Below are 26,382 nucleotides of genomic sequence, written 5' to 3' on the forward strand. Positions count from 1 at the left end.
TAGACATTGTACCTTGGGAGGTTAGGAGACCTCAAGGAAACATCAAACACATTGGTTGGACATGAATTAGTGTCATGGATGCTGGGTATTTAGGTAATAAGCATGAATGCATTATAAGAGATTACCACATTGAAGAGATCACAAATATATTTGGAGTAATTTAGATACTGAAATGTAACTTGTAAGAATAATTATACTTTAATTGTTCAAGATGGCATCTAGGGACACAGAGGATAGAGTGCCAGGCCTAGAGACAGGACTCATCTTCCTAAGTTCAAGTCTGACCTCAGACGCTTACTAACTGTGTGACCCTAGGCAAGTCACTTAGTCTTGTTTGTCTCAATTTCCTCATCTGGAAAATGAGCTAGAGAAAGAAATGCCAAGCCACTCCATTGTCTTTGCAAAGAAACCCTTAGTGGGGTCATAACTGAAAGACAGTTGTCCGAGAGGAATGATTTGGGTGAGTTAGCAATATGTGATAGGACTTTATTCACTTATAAACTAAAACTAATACAAATTATCCTTTATACATATATATTTTATATATAAATGTCTTCTTAATACCAGGTAACCAAACTGATTAAATCCTCATAAATGACAAAGTTATAATAATGTTATTCATTGTAAATAATTATCTTGATTTGTTTTCTTGAGGCATTGAAAATTATGTAGATTCATATATCTTGTGCCTGACTTCTTAGGACCTATAAGAAACTTTGGACATATTTCATGAAATTAAAAAATGCAATTATATTCTTACCAAATCTTTCTCCCTTGTCCTTTACCTTCTTTCCATTCTTAAGTATTCTCAGATTTTAACTGGAATTAGAATTGCATTTTCTTATTTCATTGTCAGACACAGTATGCCAGGCACTGTGCTAAGCTCTGGGGACACAAAGAAGGGTAAAAGGCAGCTCATCAAAACCAGTCAACACATCACCTGTGCTTGACAATGTAGGTGGTATTCTAAATGCATTTTCAAAAGACAGTTTAGATGTTTTTCTCAATAGCGGCATCAATAAAGTATTTATTTTCCTAAAGTGGCCCTTTTGAAGGAAAGGAGTCATATACCTTATAGTATACTTATTTGGGGGGAAATTGTGGGAAAGGAGAGTCTTATTTTAAAACTGTACTTATATCTAAGGTCCTTAATGAATACTGTATAAGGAACCCAAGTATAAGCAAGTGGCACTATCATTCATGAGCAAGATATCTTGCTCCTGAGATTCATAGTATTTGTATTTATTATAGAGGGGCTAGATAAAATATACGTGTGTGTATGTCTTTATTAATCTGTTTGTTTACTTTTAGTTTATAAGATTCAGTTCCACAATTCCTTGAGTTTCAAATTTTCTCCCCTCCCCCTCCTCATGGTGGCATATAATCAAGTATAGGATCTGCAAATACTTTCACTTTAGACATTAGTCAGGTTATAAAGAAGGATTGTATCAGATGGAATGAACAATGGGAAAGAGGAAACCAAACCAAACAAGGAAAAGAAAGAGAGCAGGTAGTTTGCTTCAATCTTCATTCAAACACTGTTCTTTCTAGTTCTTTCTCTGAATGTGGAGTCCCCATCATGAGTCTTTTGGAGTTGACTGCATTGCTGAGAAGAGTCCAGTCTAAAAATATATATTTTTATGTTTGTTGAATTATATGTACATCTAGACCAGTGGTTCTCAAAAGTATGGTATAGGGACCTGTGGGGTTACCTAAGATCCTTTCAGAGGACCTGCAAGCTCATTATTTGCATAATAATACTAAGACATTTTAGTTTCTAATGCCATAAAAGTATTGATGGTTATTACCTACATAAAGAAAAGCTCTTTGGTCAATCTTCAGAAATTTTTAGGAATGTCTTAAGACCAGGAAGTTTGAGAATCACTGTTCTAGTGAAATAGCTTCATTTTTGCTTGTCTCTTAGATTCCCAAAGTACTAGATTTTGAGTAATTCAACTTTAAAACTTCTAACTTTCAATATTGAATTGTCTCATAAAAATCCAGCAAATTGGTGAAACCCTGAAGGCTGTTGTATATATGTATACTTCATGTGTGTGTGTGTTTTTTTTTTTAGTTCGCTTTGCTGAAGATCTTGACAATGACAGCACAACTTTTAATCCTGAGTATAGCCATCAGATATTTGGTGATGAGTAAGTATTGTAGAAACATAGGTAAATATAAATAGGATACAAGGATTTATTCTTTAGTTTGACTTAGTTATTAAATTTTATGTTTACTGTGTGCCTTTTATAAAACATTTCCTATTTTCTTATGTTGTGAATTTTTTGTTACTGAGATTTTATGTATGTTGTATTCCTTTATAACTGGAAGTTTTAAGAAACTAGAGCTTTTTTTCCACTATAATTTATGAAAACAAGCAGATAATGGGCCCATTTACAAAAGCAACCTGTAGGATATGTCATGAGATCTCAATACAGTGGTGATTCCTTTTCATAAACCTGAGACATGGCAAGATCTTTTACTTTCTGATTCATCAAAAAGAATTTAAATTATATTTTATATTATCTAGTTATATTTTTATTCACTTTATCATGGTTTTATATAATGTTTGGTGACTCTGAGTTAACCAAAATGTTAACTATAACATTCTTCCACTGCTTTGGATTAAATGGAATTTTATTATATCATGGAATTATTGTTTTTGTGAATAATTGTGCTATTATGCACAAAGAGACCTTGAGTTTTTTTTTAAAGGTCAACCGAACGTGAGTCCATTGTTAGTCACAGTTGTGCTATATGTCAACATTGTTCTGTGGATTTTAATTTAATTTTATCAATTTTTTACATAAATTCCAACAATTTTATTTAACTCATTAGTAGTACTTATTGTATTCATGTGGTAACTTTCACCAACTATTAAATGTATTAGGTTAGTTTCATTGGGGGTAATGTTCATGAACTCTGTTGTTCTACTTGAGAAATATTGATACATCAATCTGAATTTTTTTTTTAGTTTCTTTTTGAAAAAGAATTAAAATATTTACCTATAAGGTTTGGCCTTTTGTATTTTAAAGAATTAGAGTTTGTCATATAAAAATGCTTCACTTTCTCTTTTGAATACAAGAGTTTATTAGAAACATGGCTTAGGTATTTATTTCATTTTATTCCCCTTTGCTTTTATTATTCTCTATAGTGACATGGGTTGGAGATCTAAGTGATAAATGTCATTACTTATTGACACATTTCACCTAGAAAACACTTAGTAGTGTCTTATCAATCCTTTAGGATATCCTTTTTAAAAAAAAAATTGGCTATGTGCAGTTTTTTAGGTGGTCAAGGGAGGGAATAATTCAGCCCTTAGTGACTTAAACTTAAATGGAGTCTTATTTCCTTGTACACTTACTGTTTCCTTTTAACCAATATTGAGGCTCTGAAAGTAGGACAAAAGCTCTTCCACATTCTTCTGTAGTAACCTAGAATGAGTTTTGGAACTGCCATTGTTGCTTTTAAATACATTTTCTAGGTCTCTTGTGGTGTTGAAATTTTGTTGGAAATTAACCAAACTTATTTCATCTAGAAGAAGGCAGCATGGAAATTCTAATGATCTTGTTTGACCCTGGGAATGGCAATTTGAAAGATGTGATGATGTATACTACCTAGCTTCTTCTTCCCTGAGAGAGTTCAGGGTGTGGTCATTTCCCTTTTATAGTGGTGGAAAGTTGGTAGAAGGAAGTGGTACAGTTGAGGAACCACTTTTAGGATTTTGATAGGTTGAGGTGCAGGTTCAGCTCTTTTGCCTTGTTTATGCTATGTGTGGCTAATTAAATTATTTTTACAAATGTTAATTTGTTTTTATAGGAACAGTGAGAAATATCTTAATGCATGCAAATTCAAACTGTTCATAGACAGTATATTTCTGTGTTTCTCTTGGGTTCTTGATTGCTATTTATTTTTTTCCTTCCAGTGAAACTGTCTTCGGTTACAAGGGTCTTAAGATCATTTTGTACTATAATGCTGGTAACCTGTCCACACTGTTCCGAATTGAGTATGCATCTAAAGTTAGTGAGAATTTCGACTGTGTGGAGGTAAAAGCAGAAATAAAATTTTTATTTTACTATACTTTTAATTATGTTTAAAATATTACATTCTAAACATTTGTTGATAAGACAGGGCTATTTTATCTGTTTTTTAGATTACATGTAGTAAATGGTCAGTTCTACTAGTCTTTAAATTGTGTAGCCATTTTTCCTACTCCAACTTGATTTCTCAATTACTTTTCTATGCATTGTTTCACCTTGACTTTTTGTGCCAACATTTCGTTTTTCTCAAATGCTTTGTACCCATTGCTTTTGGATTGTGGATTAAGAAAACTGTTTACTGAGAAACTTCACTGTTGTACATTTTATGTAATATAAAGGAATAGAAATCAGTATGGTAGAAGAAAATATCTTTAGATCTCTTTTCCCAAACTTTGCTTGCAAACTACTTTTCCAATTTCCCTTATCACTATTTTCATATTTATTTCTTCTGGCTCAAACCTCTTGGAGATTTTGTTATTTATTGTTGTAGTTAGGACTCTTTCACCAGCATAGATAATGAAGTCAATTGAAACAATGAAACCAGTTAGACATTAGGGCAGAAGTGAAGTTGAGTATTTTGAGTTATGTGTTTCTCTATTCCAATTCTAACAAATTTTTGTTTTATCTAGCTTCCAAAAAGATTTATTCTTCTGAAAATGCTCCTTTTTCTGATTTATTATTGTATTAATCATTTATATAACTAATCTCTTGGCTTGCTGTGCCATTAAAAAAGTGATGAGCTGAGATGCTTATATTTTACACATTTGGTATTGAGCTACACTTCCTTTCTACAGCTTCTGTTGGGTATATTGTAGAATTCACCTGCCAAAGTCATTATTCTTTAGGCCCTTACAAAACTCAATTCTCATCTAGTTTTTATATTATTCCATTCAGGAAAGCCATCTCCTAACAACAAAAGCTTTTCTCTCAATTTTCGTTGAGGACTATAAGGCTGAAATGGAACAACACAGTATGCAATTTTTTCATTTATCTTCCACTAAATAGTATACCTCAGACTTATAGGATCAATGTTTAGTATCAGGTATTGCTTTTTCACCTAATCAGTGCTTGGCTCCTGATACGACAAGGTCTATGCCATCTCTGTCACAAGTCACTGTGTTTGCAGCATCTTTAACTAAACAGTTTCAGCTCATCTTTTTTCACCTTTCTCTTGAAGGATTTCCATAATTATTCTATAATTTTTTTCAGAGGAATCATATGCAAAATGAGTAATCCACATGCTTATCAAGTGCTTGAAGTATTCCCAGTATTTCAGTTCATAGCTTCCCAGAATTTCTACTAATTTGTTTTCACAGAGAAGTACATTCAGTAGAGTCATGCCAATTGTTACTAAATCAGTCACGAAAATATAGAATTTCAGCAACTTTAGATTCAAAAAGTTTGATGACAAACATTTTCCTTCATGGCTTCTACTGTGAGCCCGGAGTGCTCAGACCGGAGATACTCTTTATAGAATCCTGTCTAAGCCCCCACAGCAAGAGGCTCATCAGTACCCTGACTAGTGTTTTCTTAATATTAGTATCCCTTCCATAAAAGGAAGGATACATTTTAGCAAAGTTTCTTTTAAATCTAGTTTTTGTTAAATGAATCCTATTTTTCCTTGATTATTATAAAATTGGAAATATATTCTTTTAGAAAAAATTCTCTCTAGATGTAATAAAATTTTATTTATGAATGACACAAACTATAATTGTAATGACCAAACGTAGTTGAAGAAGCAGTAGGAAAAGGCATTGCCTCCTTTTTTCTTACGAATCTAACAAATGCAGATATTTATATATACATAGAAGAAAAGAGAAAAAGAATTGTATATGAAACCATCTATCTCTTTTTATTCTCCTTTGTGTATAGTTTGATTTTTAGAGTATATATTAATGTTTTCCCTTTTTTTCTACTTCTGATTAAGTCTCCCCCTTTCTTTTTGCCCCTCCCTCAAAAAAAACCCCTCCCTTGTAACAAGTACATATATATAGTCAAGCCAAAGGGATCCACACTAGCTGTCCAGAAAGAATAAGTCTTATTGTATGGCTCTATCTAGTGTCTCTCCTATGGAGAGTTGGGAAGTATGTTTTGCATCAAGAGGTTTCTAAATTCAAGATTGGATATTGCATTGGTCAGGATTTCTCAGGCTAGAAGAGTTTTTCCTTTATAATATATAAGTTTTTCTGGGCCCTTTCACTCCATTTTCACATTCATACAAATCTTCCCAGATTTCTGAGTTTGACTTTTCAGTATTTCTTAGAATGCAGTCATATTCTAGTATGTTGATAATACCGTAATTTGTTCAGCCATTTCCTGATAAAGAGGATTCACAAATGTTTATCACATGAAATATTAAAAGGTTTTTATTTTAATGATATTGATTATAAATCTTTCCAAAATATATTACATTTTGACTTAAACAGAATTTATTGAGCAAATTTAACCTTTCTTAAAACGTTTTTGTATTTGACTATAACATAGACATAGCCTCACACTATCATTAATTACTGTTAGTGTATCTGCCTCGAATAGCTGTCCTAACTCCTTCTAGAAAGATAAAAACTTCTTTAGAATTAGGTGCAAAACAAGAATAGTCAAGTTTCAAGTGAGGACCTAAGTGACTTTATTGCTTAGAAGAGTAAATTTTGGCTTTTCAGGATCCTTTTTCCTCCCCCCTCCCCCTTTTTTTTTGCTTCATGGTCCAAGTTGATTGAAGGGATATGTGCGTGGAGGGGGGATTATTGGGGTTGGGGTTAAAATCTTCGATTAATTGGTGTAGGTAGCTTAGTGGAAAAGAAACAGCTACAACTAATGAAAATCAACTGCTCTTATCCAGGTTATAGTTTTAGAGGGACTCTAGTATTCATTTATATGTAGTGTACTTTTATGTGCATTTAAAATTTTGCTAATAATGCAAGTGAGGCCAAAGGTATGTTGTGATGACTCACTTTTTAAAGATTATTTTAGTGTTCAGGCCTGTGATTTCATTGGTATAGGGAGCTTCTGGTGAAGAAACTTCTGCCTCCTATGCAGATATGCAATTGTACTACACCTTAACAGCCTTAAAGTATTGCTTGAGAAATTTAGAGGTTAAATGAATTCATTAAGTGAACTTGGTGATTTCCATCTTCCCCAAAGCAAGTTCATCCTGCCCTTCAGTCTACCACTTCCTGCCTTGCTGCCTGATCTTCAGCCTTAGGTGAGAAGAGGCCTTTCTGACCATGTGCCTTCCATCTCCTGTGTGTGTCCCCTGAGAGAAGGCAGCGCAGTAAGGGGGCAAGGCTGAGTAGAACATCCAGTGCGAAGAGGAGCAATCTTCCCTTTGACCTTAGGCCTTCCATCTCAGCTATGCCCATCCCTTGAGGGAAGAGGAAGAAAAATTTGGTGGAGAGTGGGACTTCCTTCTCCTTTGTAAGTTTGACTTCCATCTTTTGCTGCCCCATCTTCTGCCTAATCTCCAGCCTTTGGAGGGAAGAGGATTAATGAAACAGTGTCTCCCATTTGACCATGGTGCCTTCCATTTCATGCTACATTTGTCTCCAGCAACCTTTGAGAAGAGGAGTGACACCTTTCACTTAATAAAGAACAATTTCGTACTCAGTTATACTTTACATATCCCAGTGTTTCTGAACCCCTGTAGATTATCATCCAAACCTCATTATCCATCCCCATCCCCCCATAACCTGATTCCTTATTCTCATCTATCTTCAACCCTCCCACCCAAAAATTCCAATCCAAAAATCCCCTCCCTCCAACCCTTCCATTGTGCCCACTGAAATGCCTGTTCCATAGGCAATAAACTTCCCTTCATCCTAAATCTTTTTCTCTCCAATTCCTTCCATCTACTAGCTCTTACTGAAACCATGCTTCTCTGATGACACAGTCTTCTTAGCTGCCATTCCTAGTATTGGCTGTACCTTTCACTCATTCACTTTGGCTCACTGGCCAAAGCAGGGGAGTTGGAATACTTTTTGCTCTCTATTGCCACATTAGGTTCTCTCCCTATTTCTACCACTCAGTAATCTTCTCTGTCTTTGAGGTTCATGCCATTCATATATACCACCTTATTAAAAACCTGGTAACTATTAACAAACCTCCAGGCTGTTCCCCTTCTTTCTTCAATGAGTTTGGTACATGGCTCACAATTTTTCTTCTCCAGTGCCTACTGTCATACTAGAAGACTTCAACATATATATTGGCTCTCTCTCAAACAGTGTAATCATTTCTCAACCTGATCATTTCCCATAAATTACTCCTCCAGCCTACCTCAGGTATACACAAAGATGGTTATATTCTTGATCTTGCTATTGCCTATAAATCTACCACAACATTCAAGAATTCTGAAATCTCCCTATCTGATTATAATCTATTGACTTTTCACCTTTCCCTCCGTTTTCTTTTTGGAGGGGGGAGGGAAAGCAGGGCAATTGGGGTTAAGTGACTTGCCCAATGTCACATGGCCAGTAAGTGTTAAGTATCTGAGGCCAGATTTGAACTCAGGTCCTCCTGACTCCAGGGCCAATGCTCTATATTCACTGTGCCACCTAGCTGCCCTTCCCTCCCCCCATTGTCCTATACATAACCCTAAACTTCATCCCCATTGTGACCTCCATTCCATCTCCCCTGCATTTGCCACTCTTTCTCTTTTCCCCATCTTTACTCCCTTAGTGACCCAATTCAATACCACATTTTCCTCTCTTGAGTTCCTAGCCCTCTTATCATTTCATTGGTTGCACCCTTCCAATCCTTAGCCTTGGATAACTCCCACCATCTATCATACATGCTGCTGAATTGAAGATGAAAAAATTCATGCAACTGCTCTGATTGGGTCCATCACAGATTTATACTACACAATTTCAACTAGGACCTTACTGCTGTTAGACAATCCTACTATGGTTGCCTTGCCATTTTACTATGCTAGTTTCTACGGTGATTCTTCCAAACCTCTTCTCCCTCCTCAAACCTCCAAGGGCTGCCCTCCCTACCACTGTCTCAGCTGCGAACAGTTGAGGTTCTTCTTCATCAGCTCCCTCTTCCCTCTTCCTCATCTCATGTCACTCATATGCCTTCTGCCATTCTTTACTCCTTTGCCCATCTCACATGATGAGGTGGCCTTACTCCTTGCCAAAGCTAACCTCTCTACCTGCTCAAACAGTCGTATCCCATCCTGTCTCTTCCAACATATTTGCCCACTGTTATCTTCATTCTGTCACTTATTTCCAGTCCCTCCCCGTCCTCTGGCTCCTTCCCTCTTAGCTACAAACATGCCCATGTCACCCCCATGCTGAAAAAAATCTAATTTGATCCTTCTGTGCCTTCTGTCATCTTATGTCTTTTCTCTTTATGGCTAAATTCCTTAAAAAGGCCATCTTCAATAAGTGCTTCCACTTTCTCTTCTCTTGACCTCTTACAATCCGGCTTCCAACCTCATCATTCCACTGATACTGCTCCCTCCAAAGTTATCATTGATCTCTGAATTGCCAAATCCGGTGGCCTTTTCTCAATCTTCATTCTCCTCTCTGTAGCCTTTGACACTGTTGATCACTCTTTCCTTCTTAATACTTTGTTCTCTTTAGGTTTCACTACTCTTTCCTGATTCTCCTGCTACCTATCTCACCTCTCCTCATTCTCCGTTGCTGGATCCTCATCCAGATCACACCCTCTAACCATAGATGTCCCACATGGTTCAAACACCCTAAAAGGTATGCTTTTGTTAGCTGTCCTTTGGGAACAAGAGTGATCACTGAAAAACCCGTAACAACAACTTTGTACACCCATGAAATTGTGGGTTACTAATTACAAGGCACCTCATATTCCTGGGTGCTTCAAATAGAACACCCTTGTGCTCTGGGGCTAACTATGGCACCCGACATGAGGAGAGACCAAAGAGAGGCCTTCTTCTCTTCTCCCTTTATGCTACCTCATTTGGTGATCTCATCAATTCCCATGGATTTAATTACCACCCCTATGCAGACGATTCTCATATCTACCTATCCTGTCCTAGCTTCTCTGTTGACCTTCAGTCTTGCATCTTCAACTTGTCTTTCAGATATCTAGAACTGGATTCCAGTAGAGATCATAAACATAACATGTCCAAAATGGAGCTCATCTTTCTCCCTGAACCCTCCACCATTCCTAACTTCTTATTACTGTGGAGGGTAACACCACAGTTACCTCGTAATAAATAAATCCTCGTAAGCCCGCAGACTCAATCTAGTTATCTTCACTATCTCCTGCTTCCCTTCCAGTTCCAATCTGTTGCCAAGGCCTGATGATTTCACTTTCCAGCATCTCTCAGATATACCCCTCTGTCTCCTTTGAGAGTGCCACTACTCTGATATAGGCCTTCATCACCTCATACTTTTACTGTTGTGATATCCTGCTGGTTGGTCTGTATGCATCAAGTTTCTTCACCACTCCATTCCACCCTCCATTCAATTACTAAAGTGATTTAACTAAAGTGAAGGTCAATTCATGTCACCCCCCTTATTCAATAAACTCCATTGGTTCTCTTTGGCTTTTTTTTTTTCCAAAATTTTATTTTAGACTCAAATGCCAGAACACAAATAGAGAATAAAAAAAAGAAACAAAAATATATCATAAACGTAAATATTGGAACTTAAATACAAAGTTAGAAAGAAAACAAAGCATATCGTGTATAGCAGAGCGTAAGAGAGGATTCAAAATATGTAACAATAAATTTTCATTTCAAGAAAGTCTATATGAAAATAAAACTTGTGTTGAGAATTGTCCATTTTTTCTTTGCTTTCTTGTGAGTTTTCTTTTGTTCTCTGCTGTGCACTTTTTACTTTGTTCTTTTTTTCCCCTCTTTCCCTCCCTGCCACAACGTATGCATATGTGTGTATGTACACACACACACACACCCTCACCCCCCCCACAAGCCCTCTTCCCCCATCTAATTCCTCTGTATCAGTTCTTCTCCTGCACCTCAGTTGTATAAAATAATTACTCTTTTCACCTGTTCCTAAATGGTTTTACTTTTAAAATTCATATTATACTCAGGTTTATTTCAGTCTTTCTTATGAACTACCCAATTATTCATAAGAATCTCTTTGACTTTCAAAGCCTTTCATAATCTTCCCTTTCCTACCTTTCCAATCTTCTTATACTTGGCTACTCACCTTGTGCTCTTCAATCCAATGATACTTGCCTTCTTGCTGTTCTATGATTAAGACACTCCCAAATCTCCACTCTTGGCAGCTTCTCTGGCATCTTCTGTGCCTGGAATGCTCTTTTAATCTCCATCTACTGGCTTCCTTTTTGTCCCAATTGAAATCTCTTCTGACAAGAAGCTTTTCTCAATCCCTCTTAATTCTAGTGCCTTTCTTCTCTTATTTCCTATTTATCCTGTATATAGCTTGCTTTTATTTTTGTTTTCTTGTTGTCGCCTCCATTAGGTTGTGAATTTTTTGAGGTTTGTGACTTATCCTTTGCTTCATTTTATATCCCTAGTGCTTTGCATAGTGCCTGGCACATAGTAGTTGCTCAGTGTTGATTGATTGGATTGCTTAGGTGACACAGACAATACGTCTCAGAGGTAGGGCTTGAACTCGTTCTAAGTTGTCTCTTTAACTACTGTTCATATCCAGTATGGGAGCTGCCTCAATTTTTGAAAAGATGTAATCTTAAATTAGCTAGCATTTATCACAGGAGTCTTATTAATATGTAGTTTTTCACAATTAAATGTCATTAAATCATCCAAACACAAGTCAAGTTAGTTATTCTTTTTAAAGTGATGTTGGTATTTGTCCTCATGAAACTCATTGTCTATGGGCATTTCTTTTTTAGTTGTGAGACTAACTGAGCTAAATTGATTTTTTTAAAAAGAAATATTGACTTAATTATTGATAAATCTTTCAAATACTGTATACAGGGAAAATAGCTGTGTATTTACATTGACTTCTAATTGTTCCATGCTTGAAGACCTGTTTTTTCCATTTAGAAATACATTTTCACCGAGAAATCAATGTTCTTTGATTTTAAGTTACTTTATAGAGTGTCTTATTCTCTTCTGGTCAAAAACCATTTAAATGTGTTCAAACATTCCCTTTGCCATCCTCTTTTTTTACTTTTTCTTTTTGAAGGAAGGAAAGAAACTCAGGAGTTAGATTAAGTTGTTTAGTGGGTTTGCCTCTTTTCTTTCTTTAGGAAGTTGCACAAAGAAATTTTTTTCCAGTATTTGAGTTGTTATCCTTTGTATAAATTAATATGTTTCTTAGACAGGACATGGGTCAAGATCATTAAATTATTTTTATATCAGCAAGCATTTATTGAGCACTTAGCAAGTCTCCAGAATTGTACTAGCCACTGATGAAAATGTAATAAAATATGGCCCTATCACAGAATTTAAAATCTATCTGGAGGAGAGAACACTTATTTGGGTCAGACTAGAGAACACTTAAGGGTGAAATTGTGATATCAACTAGTAGGAAAAACTGCTATGAATTCGAGAAAGCTTTTTGAAACAGGTAAGATGAGCTAGGATTTGAAAACTGCTAGATTTGGAGGGAGAGAAGATTTTTCATCCAGTTTTTGCAATTATAAGTAAGTGCTGCTGTGAACATTTTTCACCAAATTGTTTTTTGGCGAATATTCCCTAGGCTGCAGTTGTTGGGTATGAAAGGATATAATTATTTTTATAAATTCTACTTCATATTGCTAGATTGCATCACTCAGGGATATTCTGGGTTTGTAGTTCCAATGGCATTCCATGAGTGTGCTTGTTCCTCCATAATCCCCACTGTCTTTGAGTTTTATTGTTTATAATTATTTTTTGCCAAGTTTGGGCATGATTTGATTTGATTTGATTTTGTGTCCTATTAACTAAATTGAGAGTATATTGCCATTTTTACTATATTGCTTTGACTTATCAATTATCGTTGTCTATCTGCCTTATAACCTTTTCAGTCTTAGTGCAATTGTTAGAATTTCCAATTCCATTTCCAAATAAAAGTGGTAGTCCACATTCTCATTTATGCCTGTTTTTAGGAGTACTTCTGATGTTTCTTTAATGATATTATGTTGACTCTTAAGATAGATATTTATTATTGTATTGATGAAAAATTGAAAGAAAGTTTTTCTAGGTGGAAAGAAAAATTGTGAGCCAATACATGGTGATATGATAATGAGTATGATATATGTAGAGGATTGTAAATAGCCTCCTAGGAATAATGTCACTAGGTGATAGTGAGGAATAAAGTAGAATTTTAAAGCTAGGGTCAAATAACAACATACAGCCTTGAAAACTACACTGAGAAGTTCATGCTTGATGAGGTTGGCACTAGAGTTCCAGGCACTGTTGTGGCTCTTAATTAAGAAGGTAGATAAAATGAAAGGTGTGTCTTTAGGAGGCTATGTTGTTCAAGATAAACAGTCTGGAAATAGGAAAGAGAGGTAGAGAGCAGTAGTAAGGAAACTGCTTTTATAATCCAGTTGTGGCTTTAAGGAAACTGAAGAACATTTTGTTCCATAATTGTTTTAAATGTTGAAAATCCATGTAGAAAGCAACAAATGATTGACTTGGCATGTCAATAAGAGGCGGCTCAAAAAATAATGTTATCAAAATTACCATAAATTTAAAGCAGTTACAAATAATGCTAGGCCCTAAACACGATATTTTTAGCTTTCTTGTCCTCACTAGCTACGCTTAAATGCATATCACTTTAAAAAATTAAGTGCATTAATTTTTCCTCTCATGATTTACATTAGTAAGCCACAGAGAACTTTTGATTTTTAAAGTTTTTAATATTTTATAAAAATTTTATCCTTTATATTGGCACTGACATCTGTTTTTTTTTTAAAGGTAAAATGAGATACCTTCATATTCATTTAAAATTCTTTTACCTTTTTTTCTCATTGTAATTAGGATTTCTTCATGTCTGGACACTATCACCTTTGCAGATAAAATAGTGCTTATTCTGTTTTAACAAACAATTTTTTTCTTAATTTAATGAACATCAAATGAAATGAGCATTAAAACAGAAAAAGGATTGTACATGAAACTGCAAATCTTTATTATGTATAGTTTGCTTTTCCTTGTAAGCATATAATAGACCCAACAGATAATTTTTAAAAGCTGTTACATTTGTGTTTTCTTCTGGTGTTTCTTCTATTCTCTTGTGTGCATTAAAAAAAAATAGTTTGAATAGCCCTCCTTTTTCTTTTTGGAGGTGATAGAAGGAAGAACTCTACAATAAGGAATACCTTTCCTTCCATCTGCCACTGGAAAAAAAATTTAAGAAACCTTTTTAACAAGTAGACATAGATATAAAACTAATTCTGATATTGTTGTAGCCAAAATATATTTAATTCTGCATCTTGAGTCCATTAGTTCTGTGAGGAGGTAAGTAGTAGCATGATTCATCATGGGTCCTCCGAAGTTATAGTTAGTAAACATTGTTATTGTATAAATTGTTCTCCTGATTCTTTTCACTTCAGTCTTGTGTATAGAAGTTTATAAAATTCTTCCTGCCTTTCTCTAATGGGCCTTTTCATCATTTCTTATGGCACAGTCGTGTTCCGTTACATTCATATACCATGATTTGTTCAGTTATTTCTTAATCAGTGGGCACCTGCTTAGTTTCCAGTTCTTTGCTATAACAAAAAGTGCTGCCATTAAATATTTTTTAAAATATGAGTTCTTTTCTTCCTTTTTTTTAGTTTTCTGGGTATAAATCTAGAAGTGAGATACCTAGCGGTCAAAGAATATGCACAGTTTAGTGACTTTTTGGGCATAGTTCCAAGTTGCTTTACAGAGAATAGTTGGACCAAGTAACACAACTGTTTTATGTGCCTGTTTTCCTGCAGTCCCTCTAACATTTGTCATTTTCTTTTTCTATCATCTTTGATAGCCTATAGTTGAGAGGTGGAACCTTAAAGTTTTAATTCATTAGTGAGTGAAAATATTTTTCATATAGTTGATTTTTTAGTGATTTAGGGCATTTCTTCATATAGTTACTAATAGTTTGGATTTCTTGCTTTGAGAACTTCCTGTTCAATATAGTTAACTTTTGATTATTCAGAAACCGATTTGTCCCTTTTTTGTGAATTATATATCCACATCCTGCTGCCTATCTTATGGTAATGTTGTTTATTTAGTGTTGTTGGTGGTCATGGGCAAATATGAGAGGTGAAAATCAAATCAGTCACTTTTTAGCAATGTTAGCTTGGATAAGATATGACAATGATACTTCATAGGTACTGTGTTTTTGTTCAAAACATCATTGTAGAATATCTTTAATTTTTCAAAATTTAGCCTAGGAATTTAATGAAGCAAAAAAGACGAGTGCAAACTCACCATAAATCAAATATAACACAAAAACTATTTTGTAGGCAATCAAGGTTCAACTAATTCAGGGTTCTTTTTGTTTAATAAAAATATTATTTTTCCAATATAAGTGAGACTGTGGAAATTAGCTATTTGTAAATGCTTCTTTAATAACATTGGATTTTTTCAAAAGTTTTTTTGTCATATTTCCTTTTCAGTCAAATATAAAACCTTATAAAGCTTCTACTATATTTTTCTCTTCTTACTAACTGCAAAAATAACCAGCAAGAATTGGAGGTAGATGGTGCTATTTATGATGTCTTGTATTAAATACCAGCAAAATTATTCATACCAGAAACAGTAGTGTGTTCTTAGTCACATAAATACTTGAGAATTACAGAATTTAGAATTGGAAGGGACCTGAAAACATCTAATTTAATGCTCCCATTTTATAGATAAGGAAACTTTGCCCAGGGTACTAACTGAGGTAGCTAAGATTTTAATCCAGTTATTCTGACTTCAGATCCAATGGGTTTGCTTTCCTGGATCAGAGAAAGGATCAGTAGTGGTCCTAATATTGCTGATTGTTAGCACAGTAATGAATTAAAGCCCATCTTGTTGTTATGTGCACACTGCATACTATATTGAGTAAAATAATTAGAGTTGTAAGGTATTTTAGAGATCATTTAGTCTAAAACATTAGCCATAACCCACAAAATTTAAGAACTCGGGTTTTTTTCCCTGTGTTCAACTTTTAAGAGAACCCAAATGTTAGGAAACCAGGCTTGAATGAGAGGTTTGTTTATCCCTAGAGAGGCAAATACAGAAAACCCTTTTCAAGACTATATTCTGGGTCATTGATTCCTAACTTAGAAGCTGAAAGATTATTGTCAGGGGTCCATGAATCCATATGTATCAAGCATTGTCATTTTGTTCTTTATTTAGCTGTAATAGAATATGCAGCTTGAATAAAAGGCCTGTTAGAAGTTTTATATTTTCATTTTAACTCCTTTTCATATGTATATAGATGTGATTAATCAGATAGATACAAACTCACCTTAGACATGTACTGAGTTCATAGTTCTTCATTGCCATGTTTTTTCTTCAGTATAAGATCATAGTTCTAGAGCAAGAAAGGGGGCCTTTGAAGCCATTTAGTCCAATGACCTCATTTTGCAGATGAGAAATTTAAGACCAGACCAATGAAATGACTTGCTCACGATCACCCAAGTGTTAAGTGACAGAGCTGATAGTTGAACACAGGGCATCTGATTGTCTAAGTTCAGCACTCCTTCCGTTGTACTATGCTGCCTGTCAGTAGATGCTAAAATCACAGCTAATATTGTTGGGTTTCATGACATTTTTTAATATTAAGTAGGGGTCTTCATTCTTTATAAAAGAAGTTGGAAATATAACTCCTTCAGCCTACAATATTGTACAAGTGTAATTGAGATTTAGAATGCAGAATTGAATCTTGTTCAGCAAACTATTTTACTAACAGGAAAATAAACACTTTAATGAAATGCTTCATCAAGACTTGAAACAAAAAGATGAACTTGGCTTAACCCTTAGTATCAAATTCAGTTAATCAAAATATAATTTTTTTAATACTTCCTCTATGTTTGTGTGTATAATGTTATAAGTTACATTGTTATACATACATTTTGTTTGATTGTTCATTTTCCCTAGAAAACTAAGTAGAGATTAAAAACCCAGTTAGTGTTCTTAAAATTTGTCCCTCAACTTTTAGAGAGTGTGAATTCAGTTTTTGACAGTGAATTTTGTTATATAAATCAGATAAATGCATTGTAGTTAATATTTTTAGGGAATGGAAATTAATACTTCTAGAATATTTAACCCTTACCCTTTGTACCTTTTCCATTCAGTTTTAACATTTTAAAGATTAAAATTAGGTGTTTACATTAAAACATTCTGTCTGGATCTCTTTCTTGTTAATTGGTATCATTTAGTATTGTTTTACAGTTTAATCTATTATCTTGAAGGTTAAAATCTTTGGGCTTAAAAAAACTTTGTTAGATGAAAAAACCTGATATTACTATGTCCTTTCAATGCTAGCATAGCTGGTGATCCTTGCAGGTGTTTTATTGGAATGAAAACAGGGTGTCAGCTAAGAAATATTTGAAGTGCTTGAAAGAATTGGTACAAAGTTGTAAACTGATCGTATTAGTGTTCTGTGTTGAAGGCAGTAAGTATCTCAGGGGAGTTTTTGAGAGTAATGTACAACTTAAAATGTGAGGTGACTTGCCAAGTCTTTAAACTGATTTTTAAAAAAAATTATTCAAGTTGGGAACCTTATAAACATATAACTTTAACTATTACACCCAACTTAAAATTATGAATCAGTAATACCTTGTATTTGAGTCACCAGAGAACAGGCTTATGAAAAATGTTATTCTTCCTTTATAAATGCTCTTATTTAAATTACATTGATAGTGTAAAATAAAATCCCTAATTTGGTCTTTACTGTTCTGTTGTTCAGATTAGCCATTAGTTTTAGAGAGAAATATTTATCAAATCCTGCTTAGAAAGTGAACAAAAAAGAGTTCTGGTAAACTCAGCTTCTTTTATCTTGATGAATCAGATGCAGACTATGTATGTATTAAAAGTAAGCTTAGGGGCAAAGTATTGTAGAGCTATATTCTAACTGTTTAATAGCCCTTTTTTACAGATAGAAAACAAGTTAAATATAAATGTTGGTGGTACCAAAGCATTGAGAATACAACTTGTTTGTGATAAACTCCATCCGTGGTTCTCCATCCTAAAATTGTAACTGAATGATGATAAAGTGCTATTCATCTGCAGGTGCATTGCTTCTACTTAGTTAAAGATGGTTGAAAGGACAGGAATTAGTAGCATGTTGTATTAGCCTTTTGTAGTGTATTTTGTTCTAAGCATCTTAATTTCCCTGTTTTGAATGCTAAGTAGCAAGGGTCTTGGTTTAGAACTAATACCCATCATGCATGTAAACGGTGTGAAAGAGCTGCTTAGTAAGTTAACACAAAGTGTTCTTGTGTCAGTCCTTGTGGAAATAGATACAATACAAACATTACAGCTGAACTCACGGCAAACTCCATTAAGTAAAAACCTGGCCTCATTGTCCAGAAAAAAGTTTGAATAGAATGCAAGCTCATTTTGTTGAATGTAATGTCAGGCTTTTAGGGACTGTATTGAGGAGTAAGGTTTTGTTAAGTTGAGACCAATTCATTAAGTTTTATTGCCTGGTGAGAAGCAGTAATACTTTATTGTGAGACTTCATCAAATATTCATGGTTAAAGAGAAGTAGTAAATGTATTCAATCAAGTGGTCTTTTGGGGTTTTGAAAAGGATTATGAAGTCTGCTCAGCTGATAGTCTGAACATTCACTAGGGTTGTTTAACAAGGGTAATTTTAATCTCTGAATTTAATTTTGTTAAGACTTGCTTTTTCTTCTTCCATAAATCTAAGTCTATAGAAAATCTGACAAATATATATGAATATATATATATACATATTTCTATTATATTAGTGTATGTATTTCCAAAATGCTGATATTCTAAAATAACTTTGTTGGAAATCTCTTGTATTAAATCACTTCAAAAACCCTTAATTTTTTTATGTGTGGGGGTGTTGAGAGCCACCCCCCTTTTTCATTGTGAGATTCCTATTCATTTGCCCAGTCATTACGTTTATCCCACTGCTGAAGGCTACCCTTTCTTGAATAGAGAAACATGTTGGTCTCTTTCTATATACCACAATTTCCAAACTTTTAAAATTGGTAAACTTCAAACATTATGTAGGAGAATAGTCTGCATCAATCATATTTTATTCACTGCTGCAAAACCAGGAAAAATATCACAGTGGCTCTCTGACCTTTAATTAAATTACAGTATATCTGCTTATTTGAGACCAATTTGACAAAATCAGTGTGGTTTTAGATATGACTAGATGATCTTGTACATAACAATCTCCTCAATTCACTATAAGTTTATATCCTTGCTTTCAATTGTATATTATAATTATGAGCTTAAGTTATGTAGGTCTTATGAGTCCTACTTATGCTTTAAAGGTTTTGAATGTTTTCAGCTAAATATTAAGACGAAATGTTGATTTCATTTTTTTCCATTCCTCTGTAATGGCCAATCCTTAGGCAGATGATGTTGAGAGCAAAATTAGAGAAATCATTCCTCCTGGATTTTGTACAAACACAGATGATTTTATTTCATTGTTGGAAAAAGAAGTTAATTTTAAGCCCTTTGGAACATTACTCCATACATACTCAGTTCACAATAAGGAAGCAGGAGAAAACATTACCTACGAAATATACAAGGTAAGAACAAAACTAGATATTTCTTTAGCATAAATTGACACATGTAATTTGATGAAGGTTGCATCCAGTATTTGGTTTATTTTCAGTGATCTTTCTTGACTGCAGATTATAGCTCTTATCATTTAAAAAAAAAAAGTTCTTTTCAGAGTGTGTGGGTGTGCGGGTGTGTGGGTGTATACACATCTTAATCAGAGCATTCTGCTCCCAGACATTTTCCCACAGGACAGTTTTGTGTTCTACAGACTTTCACTTACCTCTGTGATGAGTTTCACCTGACTTTTCTTGGCTTTTTCCCTAGGCTGACATGACATGTACAGGCTTTCGAGAATATCATGAAAGGCTTCAGACCTTTTTGATGTGGTTTATTGAAACTGCTAGCTTTATTGATGTGGATGATGAAAGATGGAACTACTTTCTAGTGTAAGTACAGTTCTAAAGCAACAGTAGACCTTATTACCTCCACAAAGCCTGCATTTTAATTGTGGCGGGCCAATTATTGGGACAGTATAATGATATTTTTCCCAGGAAAGAAAAACTATTGTTTATCAGGCTTGAGTTTTCCTTCATTATGCTTTGGGAGATCTCGAGAATAGAGCTGAATTAAATGCTGTTGTCCGTTAGAGCCCTGAATGTAGGCTTAAACAGTAAAATGAGCTTTGCCTGTGTTTTCTTTTACTTGCCACCTATTCATCTTTATAATAGGCAAGTGCACTGAAGTGATGTAAAGAGGTCTGATTTATCCAAGTTGCTGCACACCAATTAAGTGAATTGTACATTCAGAACATAGCAGGTGTATCCATTGGGCCCTCACAGAGTAGCTTGCTGACACTGAAAATTCAGTCAGAGAATGGAAAAGAAAATGGACACTGCATGGGAGCGCGACTGTAATTGACCTGCTTGGCTTTCTGTTTTATCTGCAGATTTGAGAAGTATAATAAGGATGGAGCTACGCTCTTTGCGACCGTAGGCTACATGACAGTCTATAATTACTATGTGTACCCAGACAAAACCCGGCCACGTGTAAGGTAATTGGCAGTGTAACACGTGCCTTGTCTTTTATTTCAGAAGAGGGAACTGCTGAAGTTTCCAATACTTGTTATAATGGTGTTGATTTGTTTAAAAAAAAAAATCACTATTATCCAGTGTGTATGCACTGATTTATTTCATTATGCCCTTTGAAACAATAGGGAAGATGTTTTGATTATCTAACATTTTTTGGAGATGAAGTTTGCATGATTTTATGGTAATTTTAAAGTTCATCATATAAAACTAATTTCAGATTTCACATGGTATCCTTTTTTTAAAATTTAAAAATGATTTCTTTCTGTATTATAGCCAGATGTTGATATTGCCTCCATTTCAAGGTGAAGGCCATGGTGCCCAACTTTTTGAAACAGTTCATAGATATTACATATCTTCTCCTGTAGTTCTTGATATTACAGGTATGTAAATCTTTATTCTCACTTTCAAATTAAGTTACTGAAAAATTTCTACTTTAGGTGGCTAAATTTTGTATTTTATATCTGTCACAATTTAATTAAAACTTCAGCTGGTACCATGCCTTATGTAGGGCATTTTAGATTGTAAGCTCCTAGGGGGCAGTGGCTGTATCTTTTAAAATATCTGTATAGAGTGTTCTAATGGAAGGCTTTTCCAAGTTCAAATTTCATTATTATTATGTTGAAATGGTTGTAACATTTTATTTAGTCAGGTTATTCTAAGAAAAGTTTATCTTTCAGTATCTCTTTTTTTGTACTTCCTTTTTTGTTGAAACCATGAAGGAAAGATTATTTTGAATGTGATATAAATTTAATAAGTTTGTAAATTATTAAGAACTTATGGGTATTTCATTTTCCTTTCATTATGTTTTTATAATTTTGAGGAAAATATAAGGCCACTTAATAAGAAAGTAGGAGAATGGGTGAATTGTAGAGTCACTTCATGATGCGAACATCAATCTGTTAGTTACCCATAGAATGCTATGACTAGAATAATTAATGAAAGAAAGATTTGACTCTTTAATATGTAATTTCATCTATTAGATTCTTCTATTCAAACAGTATGTTAATAACATGAAAATTGAAGAGCAGGGACAGATTGGAATAATGCAAGTAACTTAACTTGAGGTAAAATGATGCAACTTTACTCTTTTTCTGCAGTTCATGAAATTGTTGGCAAAGAAATACACTGGTATTTAAACTGTGAAAAAATAACTTTTTTAAAAAATGTAAAATGCTGTTCTAGCTGATGGCCACTAGGTGATGAATTATTTGGCCATGGAAACCAACTGTTCATTTTCACAAATAGAAGATAATGGTTCTAAAGCTGAAAGAATCCTTGAAAATTCCAGTCAAGTTTTTATTTCTATGTGTTCTAGAATTTCATTTCATTTACAAGAAAGCCTCAGTACCATATGATAAGAAGAACTTAACTTTTAATATAAAATAAATTAAAATTGATCTGAAAAAAATTCCAAATTACCCTTTTGAATAATTTACTCAAAAATATGCAGTTTCAACAAGGAGCTCAAAAGGATATGGAGGGATGATTATCATTTCATCTTGCTGTTATTGTAGCTACTAAGATAGATGGAATTCAAAATTGGGACATAGGCAAGGATTTAATGAAAGTTTGAAAGATTTATTTGCTAAGTAAGAATTTACTAAAACTATAAAGAATTGAAGTATAAACTATAATAATTTGCTTCTTTTGAGTTTAAATGGATGACCATCCTTCTGGTTTGTTTATGGTGTTGGACTCAAATGATTTGATGCAGTTTTAATCTGTTATCTTTTGTTAAAGATTATTGATTTGAGATGTTTTACTCACTAATATGAGATCTTATTGACCATTAGTGGATTCTGGGTCTCAATATATCTTTGTGTCTAGGTCTGTTGCTCCAATTTTATACAGTTATGTTAACTAGGATTTGCTCTTGGTGACTTTGTTGTTAAGTCATCTTCTTTCTCGAAAATAGATATTTGTATTACATCTCATGCCTGTGTTAGAATAAAAATAATGTAAAAGTATTTTGTAGTGTGTAACATCTTCATTTTGAGAATGTATGTCTGCCACAAATACTCTTATGAATACCCACTATATCTCCTAAGTTAGGCAAACATTTTTACAGATAGAATAACATATAAAATAATTGGTTGTGTCTTTTCTGATATTTAAGTGCAAATTGAAGAGAAGATAAAATTTGACATGAGAATAAAAGTTGTCTCCTTCACCAGTAACATTATCATATAAGTATATTTGCCCTTTAGAAATCCCTTTATTGTTCAAGAACTTCATATTTTAGAGCTTTTTGGAATACTACATTTAAATTTTTTATGCTTGGCTAATTTGTGCTTTCATCTTATTTCCCTGTTCCTAATATATCATTTTCCTATCTCATTTTTCATTAAGAAGAAGCTTTTTTTTTATTATAACTGAGCACTTATATTGTTAAGTGTTATAGTTTTAACTTGTAAAAATTCAAACTTTGACCCTGTCTTCTAATGCATATCCTGATGAACCTTGTAAAAATCTGTATTTTAGTATGTTTCATTATTAATATATTGCTTATCTCTTTGGCACTAAAGCAACTGATAAAAAGAGACATGCCAAATTGTTGGGGTCAGGAGGTACTCTAAATTCACTAAGGCTAACATTTTCACCCTTAGTTACAGAGAGTTTAAAAAAATTTGAGAGGCAGCATGGCCCTTTTGAGCCACATCTGAAATGGAATCAGCCTATGAGGGCTTATTTTAAGCTAAAATGGTAATGATTATTTGCATAGTTTAAGGTGACCTTTCAATTGTATGAAAATTGAAGAAGAGAATATGACATACTTTTCAGTTTTAGAATGTATAATTTTGCTTAAGATAAATATTTTTAAACATGATCCACATTTCTATGAGATACCTAGTGAATTCCTAGTTGCTCCTAGTTACATAAGATTTTCTTTTTGGTAAATATGATTTTCTCTTTGTTACATTTAGTCTTATTTGCTTTTTTTCTGTGCCACTTTTCAAAACCTAAATGGCAATGGGCAGAATATTATATTGAAAAGCCTGTATCTTAAGTCACTATTTACGTTTTTAAAATGAGGTATATAACATATGTAAGCAATCTTAGAAAGACTTGAAATAGTTCCACCTTTTTTTTCCTCATTTGGATCAAATATTATTGTTGTTATTTAATTCCCATCCGAAGTTATCATTCTCCATTAGAGTTGGTTGGTGTATTTATAGGGAAGGCTTAGTAGTTAGTGGATTGAATACATCATGAGCAAATGCAAATTTTCTTTTGACTGCTAATTGTTGCCTATAGGCCAGCTGACAGTCTAGTTTCACTTTCATGAACCAGACTGCTTTACTAACAGGTCTTCTGTATTTCTTTGCCTGGCTATACTATTCTTTCCAGTGTTTACAATAAGAAAATAAAAAGGATTTATCTCGACAGTTTTGAAAGGTTACTTTGGGAAATGCTGAAGATTTTTTTTAAAGTCACTTTTGTTTCTAATATTGATTTTGATCTTGCTATATACATCATGCCTGTGATGGAATTTGAATTCTCTTTTTCTCTGTAAGAACAGTCTGATGATATTTACTGCATGCATTTGTATACAAGTCCCTCTTTTAGGAACTCCTCTAAAAGTTTAAAATAACCTCATATAGTTTTTGTCTACTGTAGTCTACAATAGTCAGTTAACAAACATTTATTGCACAGATAACCTTAAAAGAACTATATACTGCTTGAAGACCAGGAGTGGGAGCATAAGGACTAAGAAGAGGCGAGGCAGGATTAAAAATAAGAAGTTTTTAGAATTTTAAGCATCACAAATGTTTGTAGTTCTTTGGGATGGTAGATGATGCTCTGTCATCAAATGTGGAATAAAGAATGGGAGCTGGAAAAAGGGAATATTAGAAAGAATGCTAGTATCTAAAATCAGATAAAAGAAATTTAAAACTTGTAGAATTGGGAATGATTGAAAAGCATATCATAAATAAAACACAAAAAAATAGGAAGCCCCCAGGCATTTAAGTGTATGTACCCTTCAATAGTTTTCTTTTGAGATATTCATATATGTATATATATATTATACATTGTTTTATAAACTTTTAGAATTTGCATAACTTGATGTTGAAAGTTCAAGGACTTAATGTGGCACTTAGAGTAACTGTTTCTAAAACTGTTATTTCTTCTCTTACCTTCCCTTTTCCTTCTTCCCTTTTCATCTTAGATTCCCAGCTCCCATACCTTTTAAAGTTTTTATGCCAGTGAAAATAAAAACCTCAAATGCTTCTGACAATAGTTGATGACACAGGTTTTTTTAGCATGTGATTGCATGATCAAAATTTTTCTCTTTTTATTTGACTGTTGGTTCAGACTCACAAATTGTTCATAATCTGTTAGGGGAAGATTATGGTTCATGTCTTGATAGAAATATATTTTAGAAATGAGTGCAAATTATAGCAGCACATTTCAAAAATAGCTTTCTTTTTTTTAGAACTAAGAAACAAAGTAAAACAACTCTTAAAAGTAATGCTAAGTGTAATAAAATAGGTAACAGAATGATCAACTTGTGGGCCTTTATTAGTTTGGGTAAGAGAAGGTGGAGTGATGTATAAAGTTGAAATGTTTCATGGTGCCAGTTTTCAGAGAGCACTGTGAAGATACAACTATATAATAACATGAATCAGTAATTCTGTGAATTAGAGAGAGGTAGTTGATATTTGATGTGTTAGATATTTGTGTTGGAAAGAAAATTTAAAGATTGCCATGTTATCTTCTTAAGTATAGAAATCTTTGATGTGAATGTATTATTAAGCTGAATACCAGATGTGTGCTAGCCACCAAACTGGAGGAAATATGTTTTCCATGTGGTCAATACTCACATTCCAATATAATACAATTTTTCCTGTGCTATTATGTCATTACTTTGTCATCTTTAAATAATTGTTTTCCTATGCTGAATAGAACTGTTTTGGTTTTTAAAAATTTGATAATTTTTATGGGATAGTTTTTTGTATCTTAAATGTAGGCATAAGCAAGTTAGTGCTATGAGATCAAACAAAAGTAAACCAACTTTCCTCCTACATACATTACAGAATTTAAAATTAATTGACTTACTTGGCATGTATTAGTGAATGGCTACCTCTGAAATGGCTGTTCTATGTCTGTCTACTTGGTGGTGTGCCTTTTATGTTTTTAGTCCAGTGAGTATGAAAACTGAGACTGCTTATGATAGCAGTATTACATAAGGTAGTATTTTAAAAGACTTAACACTTAGGTCATAAGTATTACATAGATTTATAAAGAAAGGATTTCAGTTCTAATATTTGACTAAGTTGGGAAATTTTGCTGCTTAAACACAATTCTAGTTTGTAAGAAATATTTCAAAAACCAGTTACATTATGCCTTTTATAAACTAGATGATGTATTTATTGTTCAAAATATAAAGAAATTATTTTGAGTGGGTATGTTGTCATTTTGATTTTATTTCCTTAGCTGAAGATCCATCTGAAAACTATGTGAAACTAAGAGATTTTGTGCTTGTGAAGCTTTGCCAAGATCTGCCTTGCTTTTCACCAGACAAGTTAATGCAAGGATTCAGTCAAGATATGGTGACAGAGGCGCAACACAAGCTCAAAATAAACAAGGTATTTTAAATTATAATAGGCAAATAGTCTTAAATTTAATAAGCAAAAAAATTTATATTTAGATATTGATAAATA

The 26,382-nt window shown here is 33.6% G+C and overlaps 1 protein-coding gene across 1 annotated transcript in view; it reads left to right on the forward strand.

Annotated features, from left to right (window-relative positions):
• Positions 1–26,382, forward strand: part of HAT1 (histone acetyltransferase 1) — an 82,711-nt gene that overhangs the window by 34,913 nt on the left and 21,416 nt on the right. Inside the window, exons 3-9 of the mRNA XM_069079946.1 lie at positions 2,075–2,150; positions 3,926–4,046; positions 19,478–19,657; positions 19,956–20,077; positions 20,578–20,682; positions 20,993–21,099; positions 26,156–26,307. Of these exons, the coding sequence (XP_068936047.1) occupies positions 2,075–2,150; positions 3,926–4,046; positions 19,478–19,657; positions 19,956–20,077; positions 20,578–20,682; positions 20,993–21,099; positions 26,156–26,307 (863 nt within the window). The remainder of the gene's footprint in view (positions 1–2,074; positions 2,151–3,925; positions 4,047–19,477; positions 19,658–19,955; positions 20,078–20,577; positions 20,683–20,992; positions 21,100–26,155; positions 26,308–26,382) is intronic.

Source organism: Petaurus breviceps, unplaced genomic scaffold, assembly GCF_028583685.1.
Source record: "Petaurus breviceps papuanus isolate PSGF00001 unplaced genomic scaffold, PetGlider_PUasm1.0 91133, whole genome shotgun sequence".
Taxonomy (NCBI): Eukaryota; Metazoa; Chordata; class Mammalia; order Diprotodontia; family Petauridae; genus Petaurus; species Petaurus breviceps.